Below are 23,064 nucleotides of genomic sequence, written 5' to 3'. Positions count from 1 at the left end.
CAGTGTATGCAGTTTCACAGGCTGTGGCCACCATGGATGTGTTGCATTCAGAACTCCATTTCCTACATTCTGCACCCTGCAGGGGCAGGGGAACGCTTACATCGTGTATGATTCTCACCTTTGCCCATATAGAAGGTTTGAAGATCTTGCTGTAGCTCCCCACAGTAAGCTTCACCAACATTAGTGTACAGGAGTCCTGGAAAGGAAAACTATGCAGAGGCCTGCAGTAGCATTTTCCCACCAGAACCATTGCATGCGCATAGTGTTGATAAATCAGTCACCAGATGCGATGTCAGGAAACTTTTATACAAGTTTTTAATAAAAAAAATTCAACAAAAATATATATAATCAGGCATTTTATGCAATGCATACATTCTTTATATCTGCAGGTACAGATAAATAACAAGGCAAAACCAAGTATTTTGCTTATCTTTGGCCATTAACCAATAATCACCCCCGAAGAGATATTATAGGGTTAAAGAATAATAAACTGAGTCTGTAAACTTCTCTCATTACAGACAAAGTATCAGGCAATAATACAGTAGTTAGATCTTTAGAAATGTAACGAACTATTTCTTTAACACTGCCCAATACTGAAATTTAACCTGGTTTGCTGCTCTGGAACTGAAGGCCGCCTTTAGCTGAAACACAGGCACAGTTTCCTGGGTTTACATTAGACAGACTCCAGCCCTTACCTTCACCTACGTCCCTTCGCCATACATTGCTCTAAAAAGCCAAGCTGTACCTCTTCCTGAAATAAACTAGCATGAGTTCTTATCTGGGGATCAGTTTCCTGAACCCCAACCAACAGACATACATACAGAGTAGTTAAGCTTCCTTAAGTCAATATTTTTTCTAACTCAGTGTCCCAGGACAATAGCTATCCTTCCACCTTACAGCACAGATGCATCTGATGGCTCTACCAAAGCAATATATACATGATACACATTAAAAAATCATCAAAGCAGTTTTTAAAGGTACATTGATATCATATAGCAGCTTATGTCTATATATGTACATGTTTTCACAGTTACATTTTAGAAAATTGAGAACACCAGGAATACTTCTACTGTGTTTTCTATAAATACTAAAAATTTACGTGTCAGGCATACTGACAAAATAGTATTTAGGTTATCAGTTTAAATAGCTCTTGAAAACCTGTAGAGTTTTAAGCTTAAAGGCTGTAAAGTTTGAGGATTCTTTAAAGTGTTTAGCCAGTTTCAGCAGCTGGGCCACCTGCCAGTTTGACTTTTATTTTTTAAATTCAAATCTGGTAACAAAGGAACTCCACCACTTTTGATGGGACAGGCAAGCTCTTGACTTGGCTAGTGGGCATCACTCGTCGAATTGCCATGCGACATAGGTGCTGGAGACTGGAAACTTGTCGTGGAGTTGCCCAGAAGTACACACTGCCATCCTGCGTCCTGCAAAAAAAAAAAAAAGACAAAAAAACCCCAACAGAATTATCCCACCTGAATGATTTCAAGTTAGTACAAATTCCCAAATACGCACTGGTAGTTGGGGAATTTGCTCTGAGCTTCCTGTTGCTTAGTAGCTGTTCTGGACTCATTCACACTAGATGACAGTTATTCTTTTAAGCTATAGCAGCACAATTAGCAACTTGCTGATTGTCTGTGTGACAGGCCTGAGCAGATCTTCCAACAGCTACTGAGCGTACCACCTGAAACACAGTAACTGCCCTTGATTATCTAATGGTCTTTTTCCAATCCACATGTTTGTGGGTCTGTCTTTTATTTATTTTCAAAGGTAAGAAATGAGTTTATCAGCCTCTTGATTTTACTGCTATTCCAGGCATGTTTAAACAAATAGTACCAAAACCAAGCCAAAAGCATCAAGTTGCAAGTCACCGTTGAAGATTTTTACAACACTTAGCCACTGTTTTCAACCTTTTGTGTTACCTTAATATTTTTAAGAGTAAAAAACTTAAAGTGTATACTTGCCCTGCAGCTAGAACACTGCCATCAGTAGAAAAAGTACAGCAGAGCCCATTGTTCAGAGGTGCAACTTGTACAGGGTATTCTTCATCAATTCTCCAGAATCTTACCATTCTGAAAAGGGAAGAACAAAGTAGTAAGTTATCAGAGTAGATATTTAATTCTGCCTGATATTTTCTCTGAAGCTGCACAAGAAACTAGTCTGAAGCAGAGCTCGGGGAATTTTTATAAACATTTTAGTATGCATAGAAGGTGTTTCAGATGTGGCCTGAAATGCTGCTTCTTCATTCCTTATCTATACCTTGAACTGTGCTTCTTCAACCATTCTAACTCCACCGACTAAAAGAAAAGATTGCCTTCACCAGCAGAAAGCAATAACCTGAACTACAGACTTAGACAATCTCTTAAGTGTCATATATGCTAGGAAATCCCAACAATGCTTGTCTTAATTAAAAAAAACTAAACCTTTCCTGTAGATAGTTTAATACCTTGCTGTCATCTTGAGAAAACATTCTTCATATTCTTAAAATACATTTTTTTCAAAATACTATTTGCAGTGTTAACAGAAGTTGAATATGAGAGCACAGAATACTTTTATTTTTACTTTGGAATCTACTACTATACAAAATCTTATCTGCGTTATTAACTCCATTTACATTTTTCACTGTTTAAAACCCCTCTTTTTCTGTTTTCAGCTCTTACACACTTAAGTTATTCAGATCATCTACCCTGTACACAACTATTTCTACATTCAGAATGAGCATTAACATATACCAGAAAACTCATCTACTTTTATCAAGACCAGTAAAAGTCATTTCTCCCCTTCAAAAAAAAGAAAAAAAGCTGACTTAGTATTTAAAAGTTCATGTCATATGGGAAGAATTAGAGTCTAACAAACCTTTCCTCATACTTACTTATCATCAGCAAGGCTTGCAATATGTAGTCCATCGTGACTAAAAGATACTGATCTGACCCATCGGTCATTTGCACCTCCAGCAAATATTGGAGTAGGAGGGGGAAACAGATGCCTGGAGGCAGAGAGACACTCAGTGAACAGCATGAAGTTTAACAACTATGAAGAATTTCCTTCAGCCAGGACCAGCAAAGCTGAGGAAGAAAAAACGGACTGAACATTTAACCATGAAATCAGGAGTGGCAATTGAACTACTGTATCTTTTGTAGCACCGAACACTTCAGCTTTGTTGAAGATGCTTAAATTAGTACATGTTAACATATCAGTGCTTTAAATTCTTTCTCAGACAGAAGAACAATCTCCACTGCTTTGCCACTTTAGGATTTACATCAGCCACTGCTAAGATTTTTCCCAAGTCTAATTCAGTTAAATATATAAACCCATTTATCGTCAGTAGTCATCTTCACTCTAGGAGAAAGTTTCCAGATTTGACTATTTTACTTACCCAAATTCCATAAGAATAACTCCAAGATGTGGATCCCAGACATAGACTCGAGTATCATAAGATGCAGTAGCCAGTAAAGCTCCATCAGGAGAAAACTCACAAGCTACAACATCATTGTGATGTCCTTCAAGTTTCCGTATCATGGAGTATTTATCCATATCCCACAGAAAAACCTGCAATTAAATAAGCTAATGTTATAGCTCTGCTCAGAGATGCAATGAAGCATTTATTTTTTTTTTTTTAAAGTATAGCTGCTAGTCTTATTTAGGATTATATTAAAATCAGGCATTATGAATTACTACAATTAAAAATATGCTCAGTGTCATACTCAGATTAAAATCAAGTTTTTTTAAAAATAATTAAAGCAGACATGCAAGTTCTAACTCAAGTTTGTTAAATGTTATTAACAAAATAAGCCAAAATATAAGATAAAGGCAACACAATTTAACCATGTAGCTTACTGAAATTCAGGTATTACAAAACTATTTTATTAAAATATGCAGAAATAAATAGGGTTAAACTCTACAGTCCCCTCTTTTCAGTAACTACCAAAATTTTAAGAAATATACAGACAGAAAATGTAAGGTTAACATATTGTTACTCCAGTGGCATCCCTTTGAGTTTAAGATCACTTGTTTACAATTGGCTTGGATCACCAACGTCAGCCTAGGAAGAGAAACAGATACTGCAAGCAAAAAGAATTTTCACAGCCAAAAGTTACGTCTCTGGCAAAACAACAGGGAAGTCTAACCACATTATTAGAAAGAATTTATGCATTTTAAATCAAGTCAACAGTAAGAAAGACATTAATATTAAAATTTACCAGGCTAATTGCATATTGCATTATAAAAATGGATAACAGGTGATAGTATTCTGGGATTTACATGCAGTTGTACATTATATATAATCAAAATAAAGACTGTGCAGAATTACTTAATAGGAACGATCTATGTACTGCAGCATAATTTTACAGAAAATGTAACTCTAGTGTAAGGTGTTATGTCCCTAAAAGACCTCATTAGGGTCCTTGATTTTTTTCCCTGACTTGGTTTTACTGCACAGATTAAATACTGACATCTTGGATAAATTTATATGTTTGACCAAAGCAAACATAGCCTTAGTGCCTCACATACTTCCTAAAACTGAACCTTGTACAATCAGTTATGAAAGTGTGGACCAATTTCTCTAAGGAGACCCCAACATTCCATAAAATCGGAAACTAAGTTTTAGGAGTCAGTGTGTTTCACTGCTGTGAAAATTATTAAAAAAAAAAAAAAGAAAGAAAGAAAGCAGAAAGTGGACATCAACCAGCACCTGCGTACGTACAGTACACCTTGCAGTCGAATGCAAGGTTACTTCGTCCTATGGTAAAGTTCGCCCCCAGCCTGGTAGCCAGAGATGCCACTCTTTCTGCCCAGCTAACACCATTGTGCTCCTGTGTGAGTGGTGCCAGCTTAACCTCAATCACACCAATATTGCTGCCACCACCTGTGACAGGGAAAGCAAGAAGCTTATGGAAAACACACAGCCTAAAGATATCAATGTATACATCCACATCTGCTCTAGTTAAAGAAGAAACAAAACCCAGACCTCAACTATTCTCTATCAATTCTGCACTGATTTAAAATATAAAATGCATTTGAACAGTTATCCATATAAAGTGGTATGCAATAACTGAATTGTGCATTTTACTTATTGCTAGGCTTCATTAAACTACCTACAAAGTAACTAGACTGATTTCCCCTTTCTGTTTTAACCTAATTCTTCAGTGCCAAGAAAAGCAGCTTATGGCATATGTGCTTTACCTGCACTGCTTTCAGTTCTCTAGCAGGGCATTAGAATACAGATGAAAACAAAACCAGTACGCTGTTCTTCATTCTAGAGCTTTTAGATACGAGTGCCATTTGTATTGGAAAACATGTAGAAACATTTTTGTTCAGCGGAAGAAACCATGACTGGCTCAGACTTTGAAAAGTGCTTTTCATTGAGCAGGAAATAGAAAGGATAAAATCAGTAACAAAATAGTTTTATGCATTAATCTAACATTTAACACTGGAAGCTTTAGTCTTCTTTGGTTTTATACTATGAACATGTGCAGATGTGTACAACTGTTTCTCAAAGAGTGCTTACAGTTTCTTCAACTAAAAGCAGTGCAAGTTTAATTCATAAATCAGTGTCTCAATGCACCATTTGCTAGTTTAATTTCATGCACTTTTACATCATCATAAAACATTAGAAGTTCATGACACCGAGCACAAGCTTAATGTTACTTAGATTTAAAATGATTATGCACACAATTCAGAAGATTTAATGAACAAGGAACTCTGACACATACTGCTTTACTAGCTCCAACTGAACAGAGAATAGAAGAGTCTGGAGAGAATGCACAACCATATACCCAGTTCTGATGTCCTCTCAACACTTTCATCATATTTCCTAAAAAGAAAGACATTCCCATAAGAATTAAGTATTAGAAATTCAAGTTGTAAAGCTTTTCCAAATTAGTTCTTCCTTTATAAATTTTTATACTATTTTTCCAAATAACACCTTGCAGAGTCATTCTACACAGGTTATCGTGCAGGCTCTAAATCCTATGTCCCTACTCAAAAAGGTCACTTCAGACACTCTTTTAACTTAACCCAATACCAGCTTATGCCTTTAGGGTACTTGCAGATAAAGAATTTCAAGAAAGCATGCACAGTGAGTGACTAATAGAACAATTTATTTTTTTTTCTAAGAAATGCTGACCTAACTGAGTTTACAGCAATAAAAGAAGAGAGTACATGCATATTTTCCTATGTATTACAGCAGGTAAACTTAAAATGCATACCATCATCTTTCAGGTCCCACACTCTCAGTGTTTTGTCTCTGGACGCAGACACTAAAATCAGGCTGCCATCTGGGGCAAAGGTTAAATCTCTAACAACTTCAGTATGGTCCATCAGGTTAAGGAGGAGTTTTCCTGTTATGTGAAAACACCACAACTTAAAATGAAGGACTGTACTTTTATTCTCATCAAATGCTTTATGGATAAAAGTACAGAATACAAAATTACAGCACAGAAAGCAGAATTTTCTTTGTAGAAATGCTCCCTACAGTAAGAAGGATGGGTATCCTTTTAGACACTCGTGTACCAAGAAGCAATTATTTCCTGAAAAGCTAGTAAATCTATACACTAAAACCATATACCTCAAAAGTAAGGCAAGACTTGTCTTTTGATAGACATCTCTGTTCTAAGCTTAATTTTACAAGATAACGGGAAATTGCTTAGTAGTCGTTAGTTTCATTTTTTTAAAGCTGAGAAGTTCTCTCCCAATCTAGCAACTGTGCTACCAGCTAAGTTGAGACTTTTTAATTTCAGATCTTATCTTCTGAACTATTATTTACTTTAAAAAAAAAAATAAATAAAAGGTCCTCCTCAACATAATCCTTCCCGATACTCAAGAACAGAGAGCAACTTCATGTTTTGAAAGTTTCCTTTGTTTGGAAGTATTTCAAAACTACAACCAAGCGGAAGATTTTAGAGTAAAAAGCAACATACACGAAGTCAATCACATACTTAACAATTTTGCAGCAACAAGGCTTCATCTTCCATCACTTGCATCTCAAAGCATGACCTGACTCTGTTCCTTCCTCTAGCAGAATTTGAACATTTCTAGTGGCAGGAGTTCATGCTTTTTTTAGATTACTTAGTTTGTATTCAAGGTTCAGTTCCCATTTAAAATTCTGTAAGCAATTCATTCTGTGTATTAATGATGTTAACTGCTGCATAAAGTGACAATGAAGCGCCAACTTCCTCTCACATACTCTACCTGTATATACATCCCAGATCTTGATGCGCCCATTGTTTAAGCCTGTTGCAAGTAGAAGCTGGTCTTGCCCAAATTTGAAACGGTGCCATTCTATATTGACACAGCGGCTCTGCTTCTCAGGCACTGACGACCCAAAAGCAAGGCTCCAGACGATATCGCCGCAGTCTATGATATGTTCACAAGGCTTATTTTTCTGACCACTGTCACTATTCTGCCTTGGAAGTCTTGGACTGATAGAGTTTGCAACATTCTTTGTGCCATGCAACAAGCTGCAAAAGAAACAAAAATACAAAAAATAGCATAAGGTATCTTGAAAAGTAAATAGAACAAAAAGGTCTTTAAGATGTAATAAAATCTGTGAGTTGCCACAACATACGTTTCGGAGGCCCATAATAATGCATTTTTATTTTCAAATTATAGAAGCAGCTGTTTCTTTTAACTGTCAAGAGTTATTAACACCTGGAAACCTTCTCACACAATATCATACTAATACTTTTGTACATATTTTTACTTCTGTAGAGAGCAATATATTAACTTAACCCACAGTAAAAAAATATTTTTAAAGCATTTACAGAAAAACGAGTTACAAACATTTCTAAGACTTTCTGCTAAACGAGCAAGAAATTCCCTGCAATTCACTTACTTACATGTGTTAAATACTGGGAAGAGATACTCTGAGGCCAGCATATGAAAACCAATTAACTCGCCACCAGAAAAGGGGGGGGGGAGGGGGGGGGAAGGAGGCGGGATTTACTGGGAGAGGAAAAGCGACCAGCTACAAAAATGCAACTGCTGGTTACTAACTTCATTAAAATGCAACCTGCAAGCGAAAATAAAGTGTGTCTTCTGCAACTTAACTTCCATCCTAGTAAGAATGATAAGGAAAGAGGTTCGCCTTTAAGTAAATTCATAAAAGGTAAAACCAAATAGCTCTCTGACAGGAAGTTTAAAGGTTCCTTCTGCCTGGGTCTATTTCCTTTTCATTCTAACTTCCTCTTATTTTAGAGCAACTGAATCAATTAACAAATCACTCCTCCACAGCCTTTGTGAGGTTGCAATACAATTGTTTCTCTCGCTGGCCACAGAGGAAGATATAAAACAATAGCTGTTAATTTAAAGAATTCAGTTTTTCCCAAAGACATCAAAGCCTAAGAAAGCCAATGCATGCGTTTTAATCTATTCAAAGTCATCTCCTGTTTTGGAATTCTTAAGTTTCTGAGGAGAATTAAAAGCCATACGGTTTTGTCTTACAAGTTATTAAGGCACTGAGACCAGGGGACCAGCTTCACTATGCGATGTCCTTGTGACCAAGCAAAGTAAGACCCATCGGGAGCGAAGGCAACAGTCCAGTTTTCACGCCCACACTTCTTGTCAAAGGGAGAAGTTGGGGCTAAGAGTTCTCCTACAGTGCGCGATCGTGCTAAAAAGAAAACGGAGAGGAAATTCCATTAAAAAAAATAGCATATTTTAAAAGGTTACAAGGGAACCGGGCAATATGTTAGTTATTTTGGTTTTATTTCATGACATTCAAAGTAATCGGGGAAGGAGAATTATTGTCACTGTACAACCAACGAACAGACTAAGCCCCAGCACAAGGGACTGAGTCACTGAAGAGAAACAGCTTAGTGTTAAATGTCCTGGTTGTCAGTAAGTAACATCACACCTTGACACCAGAAGCAGAACTCAAATAAATTTAAAATTTACTGAAACCAGCTATTCAATTATTCTAACTATAGCTCTAGAGATATAAGTACAACTATGCTCCACCTTGACCTAATACTGCAGAGTTTCGCAAATAAGATGCCCAGTAATTTATTTTTCTTTTACCTATAAAGAGAAATGTGAGTGCACTTGCACGCTTTAATATCCCGCCCTCCTTAAAAACAATAAATTCAGCAGGCCCCAGAGGCCCCAGGCGGGCTCTGTGCGATGGGGGCAGCCCGTGTTTCCCCGCTTCCCTTCCGCCCGCCCTGCGGCCCCGGTGCCGAGCTCACAGACCCGCGGCGGGCCGAGCGCCGAACCGGCCCCGCTGAGGGACGGCGCCAACGGCGGCCGCCCGCCCGTCCCGGCCGCCGCAGGCCCGGCCGCCCCAGTCCCGCTCCCCCTCCCGGCCGCGCCCGCCGCTCACCGATGAGCTTCTCGTTGACACTCAGGGGAAAGCTGGCCATCTACGGGACCGCCCTTCGGACCGGCTCGGGACCTGCAACGGAGCGAGAGGGACCGCCGCTGGCCGGAGAGGCAGGGACTGGGACAAAATGGCGGCGGTGGCGCGGGGTGTAGCGCGGGGCGGGCGGGGGACGCGCCTTCCTCCCTCGCTCCGCCCGCCGGCCGGCGGGGCCCATCGTCTCACACGGTCCATCCTCCTGGCCTGCCCTGCCGCGCCCTCACCCTTGGCTCGGTCTCTGCCCCTCGGCCGCTCCGCTGGTCGCGTCCCGTTTTGCCCCTTCACTCACCGCGGCGGGCTGGATCGGGGCCCCCGGCCCCTCGGTGCTCCCGGGGCCTCACTGCCCCGGTACCCCCGATCGCTCGGTGCCCCCAGGGCTCCGGTCCCACCGGTCCCTCGGGGCCCCCGGTCCCTCGTCCTTCCCCCAGCGCTGGCCGGGCACCTCCCGGCTCCCCACACCGCTGCGGCTCTCCCCTTCCTGTGGAGCTCGGCCCCATCCAAACGCAGCCTTGTGTTCCTAGAGACGGTCTGGTGCGAACCCAGCCTTTGCTATAAAACAGCCTCCGGGACATGTTAAAATACACCCCGGCCCTTTTGTTTCTGGGGGAAGAGGGTACACGGTAGCGTGGTAGCCAGCCTTGGGCTGTGGTGTCGGCCCGGCAGGGTCTGCAGTTACAGCCTGTTTCGGCAGCATCTTCCAGTCCCGTCTATGCCAAAAGATGAGTTGCGTTTTAACTATATTAAGGGACGAAATCTGTAGTAACCTGGCTCCCTCAAAGCATGGGGGTTCAGAGTACAGAGGAGAACCATAGTGACTCCCTCAATATTGGAATTAAAAGACTTTTTATAGCTGCTGTTGTGGGGATGTACTGGTGAGGTGGTGTTGATAAACTGCAGAGTCCTCAAATGGGATAAGAAATCTTCTTCTGTTGCTTAAATGCCCAACCAGCAGCAGCTACCATTCCTGCCACGGTGAGCTAGATATTGTCTGTGGTGTCTTTTAGGACAGGTTGTGACATCCTTGGTGTCTGTTTGACCATGGAACTACAAGGCAACACGTAAACCAAAAAACATGCAAAAGCTTATATGGCTATGTTGCAGGATACGGCTGCGTGTAGGACGGTGACATTGCACTTGATTTCATGTTCCCTAATCAGGGTCTGGAAAACCCTTGTGAGTTTCCTGCTTTTTGATGTTTCTTTCTAAATGTGTACAGTTCAGTATCTAAATCCAGCAAGATCTGGTTTATGATAAAATTTTGAATTTACTGTTAAAGTTAATGGAGTTGTCCATAAACAACTTGGAGAAAGAGACCCTGAGGCCACCTCATTCTCTGCCTGATTTTGCATTAACATCTGTGTATTCCCCTGTCTCCTTCCTTCCTTTCCGTTTTTCTTTCTCCATTTGCCCGTTGAAGTTCTGCCCCTCTTCTAGACTAGGTGACTCTTCCTTGCTCTCTCTTTGGACTTCAGAAGAGCACGTAGCAGGATAATTAACTGCAGATAGTAACTATGATTTCATTCCAAAGCAGTGGCCTAGCTGGTAGCTGCACTGCGATGGCTGTATGGATTCGCTACTCAGCTGTAGCAACATCCAGAAATTACCCTTACATAAGCAAGGCCAGCAAAGCGTTTTTAAAATCATGTGGTGAGACAATGTCAAAGAAAGGAGCAGGAAGAAGTTTTGAATATTTTTGATGTTCCAAACACTAGCGTGGATTACTGCTGGTTTGTATAAACTCTCTTAGCACATCATAGCACTAATTCGACACAGTACTTTTTAGCAGCAAAATCCTGTTCCTGCTCTATCAATCCTCTGCTGCCTGCAGATGCAAAAGCCCTAAGCAGCTATCTTCACTTAATCCCTCAACAACTTCTTATAACAAGGCAGATTTGTAGCCAGCGAATATTGTGAAACGCTGGTTTGGAGTTACTCATGAGTTGTGAATGTTTGAGCCAGGCCATCTCATAGCTGAGATGACTCTGTAAGATTTCTCCCGAGGGTCTGAGCCTCGTGCGCAGCCAGAACAAGGCTGGGTTGTGTTTGCTTACCTTGGGGGCTACTACAGCCAGGGAGAGATAGCAGTCAAGTTACGCAGCTTTGTAGAAGTGTTATGATGTTGCTGGCTTTCTTGCTATTTTTTTTTTTAAAGCAGCAAAGTATTTGGCAAATTATTATTTCTTTAGGTCGCTTTATTTCTGCAAGTACTGGTCCAACACTTGGTGTTTCTTCCTCAGTGTGCTTTCTGCTCATTAACGTAATAGATTTGAGGGCCAGAATAGGTGATTAGCTCATTTAGTCTGGTCCTTGTCTAACAGAGGAATACAATTTAATCTAATTTAACACACCTCCAAACAGTGAGGATTTCCAGCAGTTACACTGTTGTTCAGCCTTTACAACACTGGAGTCCAAATGCCAATCTTTGAACTTCCCCGTACACGTTTTGTGTGTTATGGACACAAAGACAAATTGTGATATGTAAATTCCCGTGTTTTTCAAGCTTATTGGAAATTGTTTTTTGTCACAGGCTGTCCTGGAGACATTACTAGCACCTTCTGTTTTTGTGCCTGGCTGGAAGGGCTGGCATCTGGTATCCGAAGCCAGAGTAGGACAGGTGGAAAGCTGAGTGCCATCTACAAGCTACCAACTCAACCATTCTGGTCAGTAGAACGTACCTTTCTAAAATTCAGTCAAAACTTGAGGAAATAAAGAATCCACACTTTCCTTTCTTAGCACCCTTATGTTTATTTTCCTTGTAAGTGAACCAAAGTGGATGATTTTCTGGATGATTTTTAGCGTGCTTCGCTGGTGAGGCATCGCTGTGGAATCAAGGGTGGCACCGGGCTGCATACCCCACACAGTCATATGCTGCAAGGGCCTGCAGGGCTGCGCGAGTGACTCAAGGCTGATTTATGTGTTTTCCATTATCTTCCTTTGTGGATGCAGCTGCCAAGTCCACACAGTGCTGTTCAGCTGGGAAGCTAATAAACTCCGTGCCATCTTTCTCCATCAAGACTTCACTCACTGCAATAAGCTTTCACAAATAAAAGGACTTTTGTTGTCTTCCTGTCTTGGAAATACTTTCCAAGATCCAAGTTACAGAGCTTTTCCCCAGGCTACGGAAGCACCAGGATCTGCTTATTTCGTATTCTTGTATTCTGACCTGGTGAATCTAGTTATACCCATTTTGTTTGTTTTTTCTTCTCTGATTTTTTTAAACTGATTTGTGATTTTATGTTTCTTAATCAGCTTTGTTGAAGTTGTTTTGACTCAGTCAGTGACTAGACTGGACCAGGAAGGCCCTCTGAAATTAGCATGTATCCCAAATAAGGAACTGTGCTGCTTTTATAGAAATTGATTTCGGTGCTGTTTTCTCCTTGTGTCCTTTTGTAATACCATCTGGGGTTGTAAAATGAGCCTAGGTGTTTTCCTCATGTGTTTCCTGTCTTCTGGCTGCTTGCAGGGCTGTCAGCAGTGTGCTTGCTCTGCTTCATTTCCATTGCTACGGCTTCCTGCTGGAAGGCTTCCACCACTGAAAGGCTGTTCGTTCCGGTTTCTGATATAGATCAGCCATGAATTTAGATCACAGTTTCTGTCCAAGTTCTGCTTATTGTGCAGTTCCCCGTCCGGCTTGCGCAAGCCGTCCCACAAGGTTATTCTGCTCAGGGACCACTGAGGCTAGCGGTTTCTGTAAGTTGTGGTTGTTTGGGTTGTCCAGACAGACCTCTGGAAGTTAGATCAGCACAGTAAGTGTAAAATACATAGCAAAGTACTATAAAAGCCCATGGTGCTTTTTCAGGCCCACAAGTTATGTCCTTCTTCTTCACAGCCAAAAAGGCCAATGGAATCCTGGGCTGCATAGGGAAGAGTGTGGCCAGTAGGTCGAAGGAGGTCATTCTCCCCCTCTACCTTGCACTGGTGAGGCCACAACTGGAATACTGCGTCCAGTTTTGGGCTCCCCAGTTCAAGAGGGACAGGGAACTGCTGGAGAGAGTCCAGCGAAGGGCAACTAAGATGATGGAGGGACTGGAGCATCTCCCTTATGAGGAAAGGCTGAAAGAGCTGGGACTCTTTAGCCTGGAGAAGAGAAGGCTGAGGGGAGACCTTATTATGGCATACAAGTATCTAAAGGGTGGGTTGAAGGAGGATGGAGCCAGACTCTTTTCACTGGTTCCCAGTGACAGGACGAGGGGCAATGGGCACAAGATGGAACATAGGAAGTTCCTTTCAAATACACGGAAAAACTTCTTTACGGTGAGGGTGACAGAGCACTGGAACAGGCTGCCCAGGGAGGTTGTGGAGTCCCCTTCTCTGGAGATTTTCAAGACTCGCCTGGATGCAGTCCCGAGTAATGTGCTCTGGGCAATCCTGCTTCAGCAGGGGAGTTGGACTAGATGATCTCTAGAGGTCCCTTCCAACTCTGAAGATTCTGTGATTCTGTGATTCTTTAAAGCACTCCTGAGAGATGATAGGTAAGGCAACAATTAAGGCGAGTCACACTAAACCCAAGGTAGCTGATCCATGCAATAGTGCATGCATCTTGGTGGTCTGGCTGTCATTAAAAAATACGCTATTTATAGTCTACACTGTTAATAATTCACAAGCTCCTGTTTGTTTTGAGTAGCCTCCTTGGGACGGAGAAAGTTCAGCATGAGTCTGTGGAGGCAAAAGAGATGGTGAAAGGAAAAAGCAGAATGGCAGAAAGAAATGGGGGCAAAGAGGGTTGAAGAGAAAAAGGGATTGCAGTGAAGAGAATGGGGAGCAGCAGAGAAATTGTGTTGAGCAGAGAGAAGAGATTGGCATCAGAGTCCCACAGTGGATAAGCTGCTGTTATTGCCCCAGTGCATGCTGGAGAACTCAGCACCGACTGACTGGTGATTCTAGGGGCCTGGGAAAGCAACGAAAGCTTGAACCTCTCCCTTGAGAGGCTGAGTAGGTAGAGCCCTTACAGATATCCCTGGGAACCGCATCTTCCAGCTGCAATCTTGATGGAGGGTTACCCTATAGGTCCAGACCTGCACTGGGAGAACTGCAGTCTATCCTACGTGACTTTCCATTTGGCCTTTCCTGCAGCAGTTGTCCTTCCAGGTTCTGTCTCCGTCCTCAGCAGAGTTCAGGAGCGAGGACTGTGATGAGCTCCTACGTGGCTGTGAGAGGAAGGTGCTTTGTGCTCAGGCATGTGCCAGCCTTAGTGGTAATCTTCCTTAAGAGGAAAAAATGTAAAGAAGGATGGATTATTGACTTGTGAGAGAATGTAACAAAGGTCTGACTCTAACAAAATGATATTTTCAGAAGCACTGAGAGTTGTGTGCTTAGTGCTTACTGAATTATTATGGGAATTGGGTGAAAAAATTCCTTTTTTACTTTGGAAAGCTTTAGGCCAAAATAGGGGGTTATTGGACTTTCCAAGCAGTGCTCAAATAGCACTGAAGTTCAGCAGAAGGTGAAGGTGGTCCAAGTGACAGCCCCACAAGTTGAAGGGTTAAAATGACTTGAGATCTAAATAAAGCAACACCCCAGCCGTACAAGAAACTGTTAAGAGCGTATGAGACCTTGTATATTAGGCTTTGCAATTTCATATACTGTAACTATTTTTTAAAAACAATTCAGCAGTCTTTGCCCTTCTTGGTCTCTCCCTGCCCCGCTTACTATAGTGTATTCCTTGCTGTGAAATGCTGCTGTGACTGGCACGGTTTCAGCTGTTACTTCATTTCATGTACGTGTTGTTATTTGCCTGGTGACTACAAGTAATATTGGCACAGTTCAGCAGCTTGGTGTGGGTCTTCTGGCCCTGAAGAGTTTGCAGTCTAAGTAGAGAAGACAAACAATGGTTGGGAGGGGAAGCGGGGAGATGAGGCCACTTTCTCAGGGTCATCATGGAGTAGCTAGGAGCATAATCTTCTGATTTTCCCACAGGCACATCGATGAGAGTGCCTCCCTTCTGGAATTCTGAGCTGTCATTTCTGTCCCCTTCTCCCCCATTGCTCTGTAGCTTATTCATATTGCTTATTGTGAAAAATAGAATTAGTTTTCTGTAGATGGTCTTAAATTGATGCATGTCTGGTACCTAAAGGGTTAATCTGTAAAGGTCTGCTAAAAGAGTATGCTGTGGAAAAGTTGCACAGATGGAATACCCGAGATAGACTACAGTAATTTTTTTCTCTGCATTCTTTTAGTCTCTTTGGGATTTTATAATTTTTGGACCACATTTTTGGGTATAATAAATAGAGCAGATGGCTTAGTGTGTGTGGTGAATTCAGCGCTTTCGTGATGAGTAGCTGCACTGGAATAAGGGAGACAGAGGTTTGGGTTTATTAATTTTAGGTTCAAAACCATTCCTTCTTTGTAAACTAGCCATGGGTACCATGTAAGGGAGCTGCTTTCAGAAACATCTGTGCTAAATTTACCCACTGGAGTTACAAGAGCTGTTATCTCAGATGGCTGAAGGTCACGCTAAGAGTTTTGAACTTGAACTGTCCTAAACAAGGATAGTAGAAAAGGGTCCCTTTATGACAGAGAAAGCAAGTCCGTCTCGCTTGAGTTCACTGTATCCACACCCTAATCTATGTCAGTGTAATCTCAAATATCACTGACCTCTACCACGCAGCTATTTCACTTTAAAAAATCCTTTCTAAAACATACTAGTTTAATGTGTTCCTCTTCAGCCTGTGTTTTCTCTGAACTCGGCTGCCAATAGCTTCAATTAGTTTGAAGGCTCAGGCTCCTTGCAGGAGGAGCGCGATGCCTGGCAGGCGGAGGCACTCGGTCTGCAGTGCTGCCCTGTGATGGGAAATTACTTTCTATTCCACTGTGCAGTGAAAAATGTTACTGAGCTGTTTTGTGTTCCTTTGGCTTCAATTCCCTCACTCTGCTCGCTAATTATATCTGATTATTTACAATGGTGCAAAACACCAATCTCTCATTATAACCAGGGTTAAAAACATCCTAATTGGTTCATTAAAATCATTGAGGATACAAGGTCTCTTGGCCAAAGCATGGGATGTAGAATCAGAAGTGTTAGCTTCTCTTCATAACTTTGCCACCCGCTTCCTGGGTGAATTTGGATAGGTCATTAAGCTCAGACTTAAACCAAACTTAAATACAACCAACTCGGTTCAGGAATGGTAACATCGTGCTCTGAGACAGAGATGCTAAGTCTTATGAGGACTGCAAAATATTATAATTGAATACTGAATTATTTTATGGATCAGTTTCTTTTCTACACTGTAGATTTAGACGCCTCCTACATCCAATCAGAATGTACCATGAGGGAATAATATAAATTAAGGCAGAGATGTTAAACAGTAGAACATCAGGCCTGGTGACATACTGGTATTCCTGCAGGGTGAGGACAGGGACAGTGCCCTTCAGCAGTCATTATGTGCCATTTGACTGAATGCAGAGACACCCCTCGACACAAACTCTTGCCAATGCTTGGTGGGGTTGGAGTAAAGGCCCGGTCCTGGCCTGCTTCCTTGTGGATGCACGTAAAAGACATTCAAAGCTTCAGCCCAGGCCTCTCCTCTTTGGTCATCTCCTCCCTCCGCAAGGCAGCCTGGGGCAGCAGCCCAGGAGCTGCTGGAGACATGATGCCTCTTGGCCCTTGTGCCTTTGCCAGCGCCGCTCAGACCCAGCCAGACGTCGCTCAGCTCTTGGTTGGCTGCAGGGAGCTATACTTCAGTCCCCTCCATTTTTTGTTTGTTTTACAAACTTGCTCTCCTCCCTTCCCCAAGACGCCAGATTCATAATTTGACTTTCATCTCTGGGCACCAAGGTCTGGCTGGCAGGGCTGATCGAACAGCTCTTGGATGAGACAGACCCACCTTGTGAGAACATTAATTTCCCTGTGATATGGAGGAGGAGGAGGATCTATCCAGCTGATGTTCTGGTCTGCAACAGGCTCTGTCTGCCAGATTGAAAATAACCTTTCTTGGACTGCTTATTTTTCTGTCCTGCTTTTCATTCCTTGCTCCTGATAAGTACAGTGCAGTTAAATATTGCAGACGGAGCCTGCTGGAGGGGAGAAGCCGACGCAGAGGCCCCGGGCGCGCAGGCAAGGCGTGGCGGTGGGGAAGCAGAGGGTCTCCGCAGCCCTCGCTGCTGAGAGCTGGAAGTCCCCATGGGGAACAGCCTGCACCTTTCGAAGCAAAAGTGCCGCCTTTGCAAGTGCTGAGGGGATCTGTACCCGCTGCCTGATGTGACCGTGCATTGGACGAAAAGGGCTGGGACTGGGAAGCTGATGTGAGACCAGAGGAATGTCAAAGCAGTCACGTAACAAGTAAAAATAAGGGCTATGTCCTGGCCGACTCTGAGTGTACAGATAACAAGATAGCAGGGAATACTCTGAATTGTTCCAGACCCATCCACTTTTGTGTAAATATAAAATAGCCTTCCTTTTTTGTTGTGTTTTTTTTTTTTTAAATATCTGATCCATGGCAGAAACGTACAGCGATTTGTGCTAATGTAGGATGTAGTCAGTAATAAACTGCTGAACATGTTTACAATAGGAAGAATATTTTTTTGCTTTTTATGAAATCTGTGTTTTGGCATTGGACTAGCAGGATTAGGCAAACAGAGGGAATATCAATTGCGTGAAGGGTGTCATTGTAACTTTCAATAAATTGTCTGTAAATTCAATTTATAGAAAAGCAAGTTGAGTTTAACAGGAAAAAGGAAAAGGCTAGACTACACACATTCTGTAAAGCACATCGATAAAACAGTAAGAACAGAAAAAGTCAGCATGTTGGGGAATGACAGGGTCGTGTCTGACAGCTTCTGCCTGGAGACAGAGGCAGCTGCATTCCTGCTGCGGCGTTGGGAAAGAGCAGGTTGCTTATAGATAAAGAGTGTTTGCTTTGCTCACAGATCAGAGGTGGGCCCGAGCTGATGTGGAACTGAGCTTGAAAATATTTAGGTGGTTCGTATCCAGGCCTGTTGTTACAGGAACACATGCACAGGGCTACAGAAAAGGTGAAGAATTTGAGAGAAATTTAGGTTCTTTGAAGCTGGAGGTTGGACAAAATAATTTCTTAAGATGTCTTCTTGTCCCCACTTTTGATGGGTTGTTAAAATGTTGGAAATAAGTATAAGAGTTGGGGGAGAAAATGGGAACTTGCTTATTTGCAATGCAGCTTCTTAACGTGAGCCTGTGTTTGCCCAGTGTATACAGAGTGAGAGGGGTGTAAAGGAGTCTTAAAGTAAATACTAGAATATGAACTTGAATAGATAGTAGTGTAAAGACAGGTATTAAGGCAAACAGAGCAATGCCGTAAACCCAAATTCCTGTATTAGGACACATGTATGCCTGTCATCACTTTTGGGAAAATTCCCACAAACGCGTCTGCAGCTCAGGGCGCAGAACTTCTCCAGGCGGGCACACTCGGAATAAAATACAGGCGGGGTTCGTAAGGGTAACTAGTGACATTTGAGTAAATGTGAGTATTCTCGGTTATATCACTGACTCAGAAATCACATTACTTTATAGACCCAATCTTGAATCAAAGCATGACAGGGAAAGAAGAAGGAAAAACAGGTGAGCGGAAGAGGACTTGGTTGAGATTAGAACAAGATTTTGTATAAAAACTGGCAATGGTTTGGGAGAGTTTATTACCAGACAGGACCCTGGTATCGTATTGTAACTTTTTTGCAAGAGGTAGTTACTTATTTTCTCAGCAGCAGGAATGTCCAGCAGTGCAATCTCTCAAGCGTTTTTCCAATCTGAAGGGAAACCCATGAGGAAAAGTATATTGAAGAACTGCGGTAACGTTTAAAAGCTGAAGAAAAAAGAGGGAAGGAGAGACAAGCTGCAAAGATTTCAAGCAAATGAGCAAAGGTCCATTAATAACCAGCAGTAGAAACAGTGTTTAGAAAGTGTTTAGAAAAGGTTTATTTAGTTCCTTGCATAGGAATGGGTTAACAAGCTTCTTTTGCCCCATACGTTTTATCCTTTCTTGCAAACACTGCATTCCGCAGGCTACCTGAGGAGCTCTTGCCTAGAAAAAGCCAGTATGAGGTAATACCACTTCTAGAGACACATAGTACTGTAGTTTTAAGAAAAGCTAGCTGTGTTGATCCTTTCAGTAATGTCATCATCTTCAGTTCTTCCTTCCCCACCAGTTTCTTGTTTGCTTTATTGACATTTCTGCAATGTGGCAGCTGAGCAGTGTCATTTGACTGCGTAGCTAGATCTGTGCGAAAGGGAGTGCTCGTCTGCAGCCAGCTTTCTATGATCGTAAGTAAAAGGATCTGGGAAGCAGGCAGAGTTAAACCACTCGTACTGCAAGCAGAGCTACAATTATGTAGAAGTACCTTATTGTGAGCACAGCCCATTCCTGTAAATTAAAGGAATACGCTATAGCAATACAAACACAGCTACCCTGTTTAACTGCCTCTTCACTGCAGGCTTTGTTTCATTAGATCTATTTCTAAACAGAGCTGGATACAGAGGCGCCAGAGCTGTGACTGGTGTAATTTACCCCTTACATTACGTTTTTCTCCACTGAGGCGTCGTGTCTGGCTCTGCGATCAGCCAGGCCCGGCCACTCCAGTCAGTCCCAGAGCTTTTAAGGGGTGGACCAGCTCTCTGCATTAATGTAATTGCAGGTTATTTGTGAGATTCCTCCCATGTCTTACTTCCTGAAGGCCTGGCACAGAAATCCGGTTTTGTAATTTGAGTACTAAAGAGTGGCTGGATGTAATTATGTGCTCCATTATTCCAGCAGCCTCTGTAGCACGAAAAGTAAAAGCTCAGCGTTGCCATTAGTACTGAAAATACAGAAGACGGAACATAATAACTGTCTTGCACAAGTGGTGTAGTGGGCAGTATGTGCACAAGTATGAGTTCAAGTTTAACTAGGGTCTATTTTGTACTGTTTATAAATGTTTCCCGAAAAAGACTGATGAGATTCTAGTTGTATACTCATTATATCTCTATTGAAGTCAAATTGTACAAAAAATGTATAATAAATAAGCCTTGGTAATAGCAGCAGCTTCCTCACTAAAGCAAAGCAAGGTTTTGGGGAAGCGTAATTTGCCTTTTTGTCAGATGTCATTTTGATGACCGTAAAGAGGGGGAATGAGACGTACCTGCTCAGCCCTACAGAGGGATTGATCGGCTGCAGGACAAATGTAATCGTGGCTGAACATTTTGTCTCAGCAGCTGCTGCCTCTTCAGCGCTGGGAATGGTCTGGTTACTGCAGCTTTGAAAGAGGAGAGGCTGCTGTTAAATAAAGACACAGGGAAGAGGGAGTATTCTTGCAAGACCTGAAATTTAAGCCTAAATCCAGACATGAACAGGAAGTACATATCCTAATTCAGTGACACGATATGTTAAAAATACACACTGTAGAATTTGGGCTATAAATGCTGCTTTTTCAGTCAGACATCCTGTGCTGTGATGGTAGTAGCACTTTGTACTCCTGCACACAGAAAATGATTACATTAAAGATTTAAAGATCACAATGGCTTTTTCTATAGCATTGTTTTATAGATGAATATGCAAATTGAGACTGAAGACCAAGGATTTACCAAAGTTTGTATGGAGTAGCCTATAGAAGTAAAACTCCTCCAGAGGCAGAGCCCAGTACTTCAGCCTAGGGACTGGGACTGTCCTTTTAGCCCTGCTCATCTCCCCAGGTCGTCTCTTCTCAGCTGAGACCTCTCTGTCTGCTGCAGGGACACCTGTATAGTCAGGCAACACCCGTGCTCTGTGACAGCCCAGTGTCACTTGAGAAATGGCAAAGCATCAGCTGCAGATGTGCAGAAGAGCAGATATACAAGAGGGGAGGACTTCATCATACGCTGCAGCAGCAGCAGCCAGGGCTTCGGCTGAGCCGTTGGTCCCATGGCCGGTGTGGCAGAATCGATGCAGTACCTGCTGCTGTGGCATCAGGTGACGGTGCCTCGTCAGGCAGTGAGGCAACGTCACAAGGTATAAACATCCTGTGCCACCAGACATGGTTTACAGCACAATTAGAAGGCTGATAGCAGTGTTCATTGGAATACACAAGGCAGTGTTGTCAATTAATACAGCAATATCAGGGTAGAGCTTAATGATATAGTAACTTCCATTGCTATAGTAGTAAATAAAAAATGGGTAAACTCACTTTTTGTTGCTACAGTGCCCAAATTAGAAGCTACAAATTAGTGTTTATCTTCACTTATGCTGCTAAGCTCCAACCCTACATCCTTCTAGAGACAATTCAGCTGTTCTCCGAGGATCTGGTGAGGAGACAGTTTTCCAGCAGAAAGGCTCTGATCTGGGAGCCAGGAGACTGACACTGACACTGCTCATGGCTGTTACCGACTTGCTGCGTGACCGCTGAGTCAGTCACACCGGCTTGCTGTGCTTCTGTTTGCCCTCTCCACTGTTGCCTCTTTCAACTTTTAAGGTTGCAAGGAAGGGATTTCTTCTTAATCTTTATTTGTACAGCACCCAATATAAAGGCATCTAGGTTTCAGTGGGAGCCCTTACAAGCTCCTGCAACGCAAACCGCAGGTTGTATAGTGAAGAGCTGTGTTACCCAACCCCGGCGTAAGGGTGATAAAGCCGCCACGTGGAGGCTGGGCAGACTCACTCATGCTCAATTTGTGTCTGTGCAGCTTCTAATCTTTAAACTGCAATTAGAGTCTTTCCCATGCTAGTGTGATAAAGCCTTCTGTCTCACGAGACAGCTCAATCAATGCCCTTTTGATCTATATTTGAAGGTTGTACTACCATGACTGTGTCAAGAAAGGGTGTAAATTTTTTTTTTTTTAAACTTAGATCAATGTGCCAGTGGAAGTTCTGATAAAGATACAGCTCTACAGCTGTAAAAGTGCACAGAACTGCATAATATGTTTGCTTTTCAGAATAGAAATAGACTTTTATAGCAGCATAACTATTTCTGTCTATGGAAGGAAAAGATGAATTGACCGCTTCAATTCTGCCAGTCTAATAGAGCAAAATATTTTAAGTGCAATTCCATTACAGGATTAAGCTGGGGGAAGCTTGTGTGCTTCACAGGTGTAGCTTTGTCCTTCTCTTCCCCTTCCCCTTCCCCTTCCCCTTCCCCTTCCCTTCCCTGGAAATATTTTTCCCTCTTGCCTCCTCTCTCCTTTCTTTTGGAGCTGGCTTTTCCTGTCATACTACATACTCTGGAAAGCACTTGGCATTTTTCCCTGCCCTTTGCAGCTTTGGAATGCTTTATTCCTGTTTCTCAACCACTGTTACAACTGCAAGTAAGGCAGAGGTGATGTTTTTGTTTCACCGCTGCTTTAAGTCACATGATGATATTTAGGAAATCTGTGGACCTGCAGTACTGCAGGATTACACCCATAATGAAAAAAAGATTACAAAAATACAAAATGGGTTAATGAGTGCCCAGATCCTTAAAGAGTCAGGTTCAAGTTTAGGGCAACAATAGCTACTGGTGGCCGGCAGTTTGATTCTCCAACATTTTTGTTGCCCATGTGGCAAGATCATGAAAAAAAAAAAAAAAGAAATACTGGACCTACGTTTGGATACCAGCCAAGAGTTCACCAGGAAAGTTCAAATGTAGACATGGTGTTCACCAGAGAGACATGGCTCTGGGGTCCTTCACCGTGCCAGGTGGGCTCTTCCTTTAAGGATTAAAAATAATTAGAAGTCCACTCTTCTCAGAGACAAGAAACTCCCCTCAACGTGTCCTTACTGCTGTCCTTTTCCTTTGTGGCTTTAGCTATGCAAAAGAAAAGA

General features: G+C 42.3%; 1 protein-coding gene across 1 annotated transcript; it reads right to left on the bottom strand.

Moving 5' to 3' along the window:
- Positions 1-292: 292 nt before the first annotated feature.
- Positions 293-9,586, bottom strand: WSB1 (WD repeat and SOCS box containing 1). Its single transcript, XM_074594754.1, has 9 exons — positions 9,314-9,586; positions 8,437-8,605; positions 7,186-7,454; positions 6,204-6,335; positions 5,709-5,809; positions 3,374-3,546; positions 2,870-2,983; positions 1,962-2,069; positions 293-1,424 (listed from the first exon to the last, which is right to left on the bottom strand). Exons 1-9 carry the CDS (start codon positions 9,351-9,353, stop codon positions 1,265-1,267), a joined length of 1,266 nt encoding a protein of 421 aa, XP_074450855.1. The 5' UTR covers positions 9,354-9,586; the 3' UTR covers positions 293-1,264.
- Positions 9,587-23,064: the final 13,478 nt, after the last annotated feature.

Source organism: Larus michahellis, chromosome 7 (genome assembly GCF_964199755.1).
Source record: "Larus michahellis chromosome 7, bLarMic1.1, whole genome shotgun sequence".
In the NCBI taxonomy this organism is placed as follows: Eukaryota; Metazoa; Chordata; class Aves; order Charadriiformes; family Laridae; genus Larus; species Larus michahellis.
This window is presented reverse-complemented; position numbering and strand designations above follow the sequence as displayed.

Coding starts and splice junctions, on each gene's coding strand:
- WSB1 (XM_074594754.1), bottom strand. CDS start 9,353: ATGGCCAGCTTTCCCCTGAGTGTCAACGAGAAGCTCATCG. Junction 7,455..8,436: donor TCTCAGTGCCTTAATAACTT/GTAAGACAAAAC, acceptor TTTCTTTTGCAG/CTTGTTGCATGGCACAAAGA. Junction 3,547..5,708: donor CAGTTGGAGCTAGTAAAGCA/GTATGTGTCAGA, acceptor ATTTAATTGCAG/GTTTTTCTGTGGGATATGGA.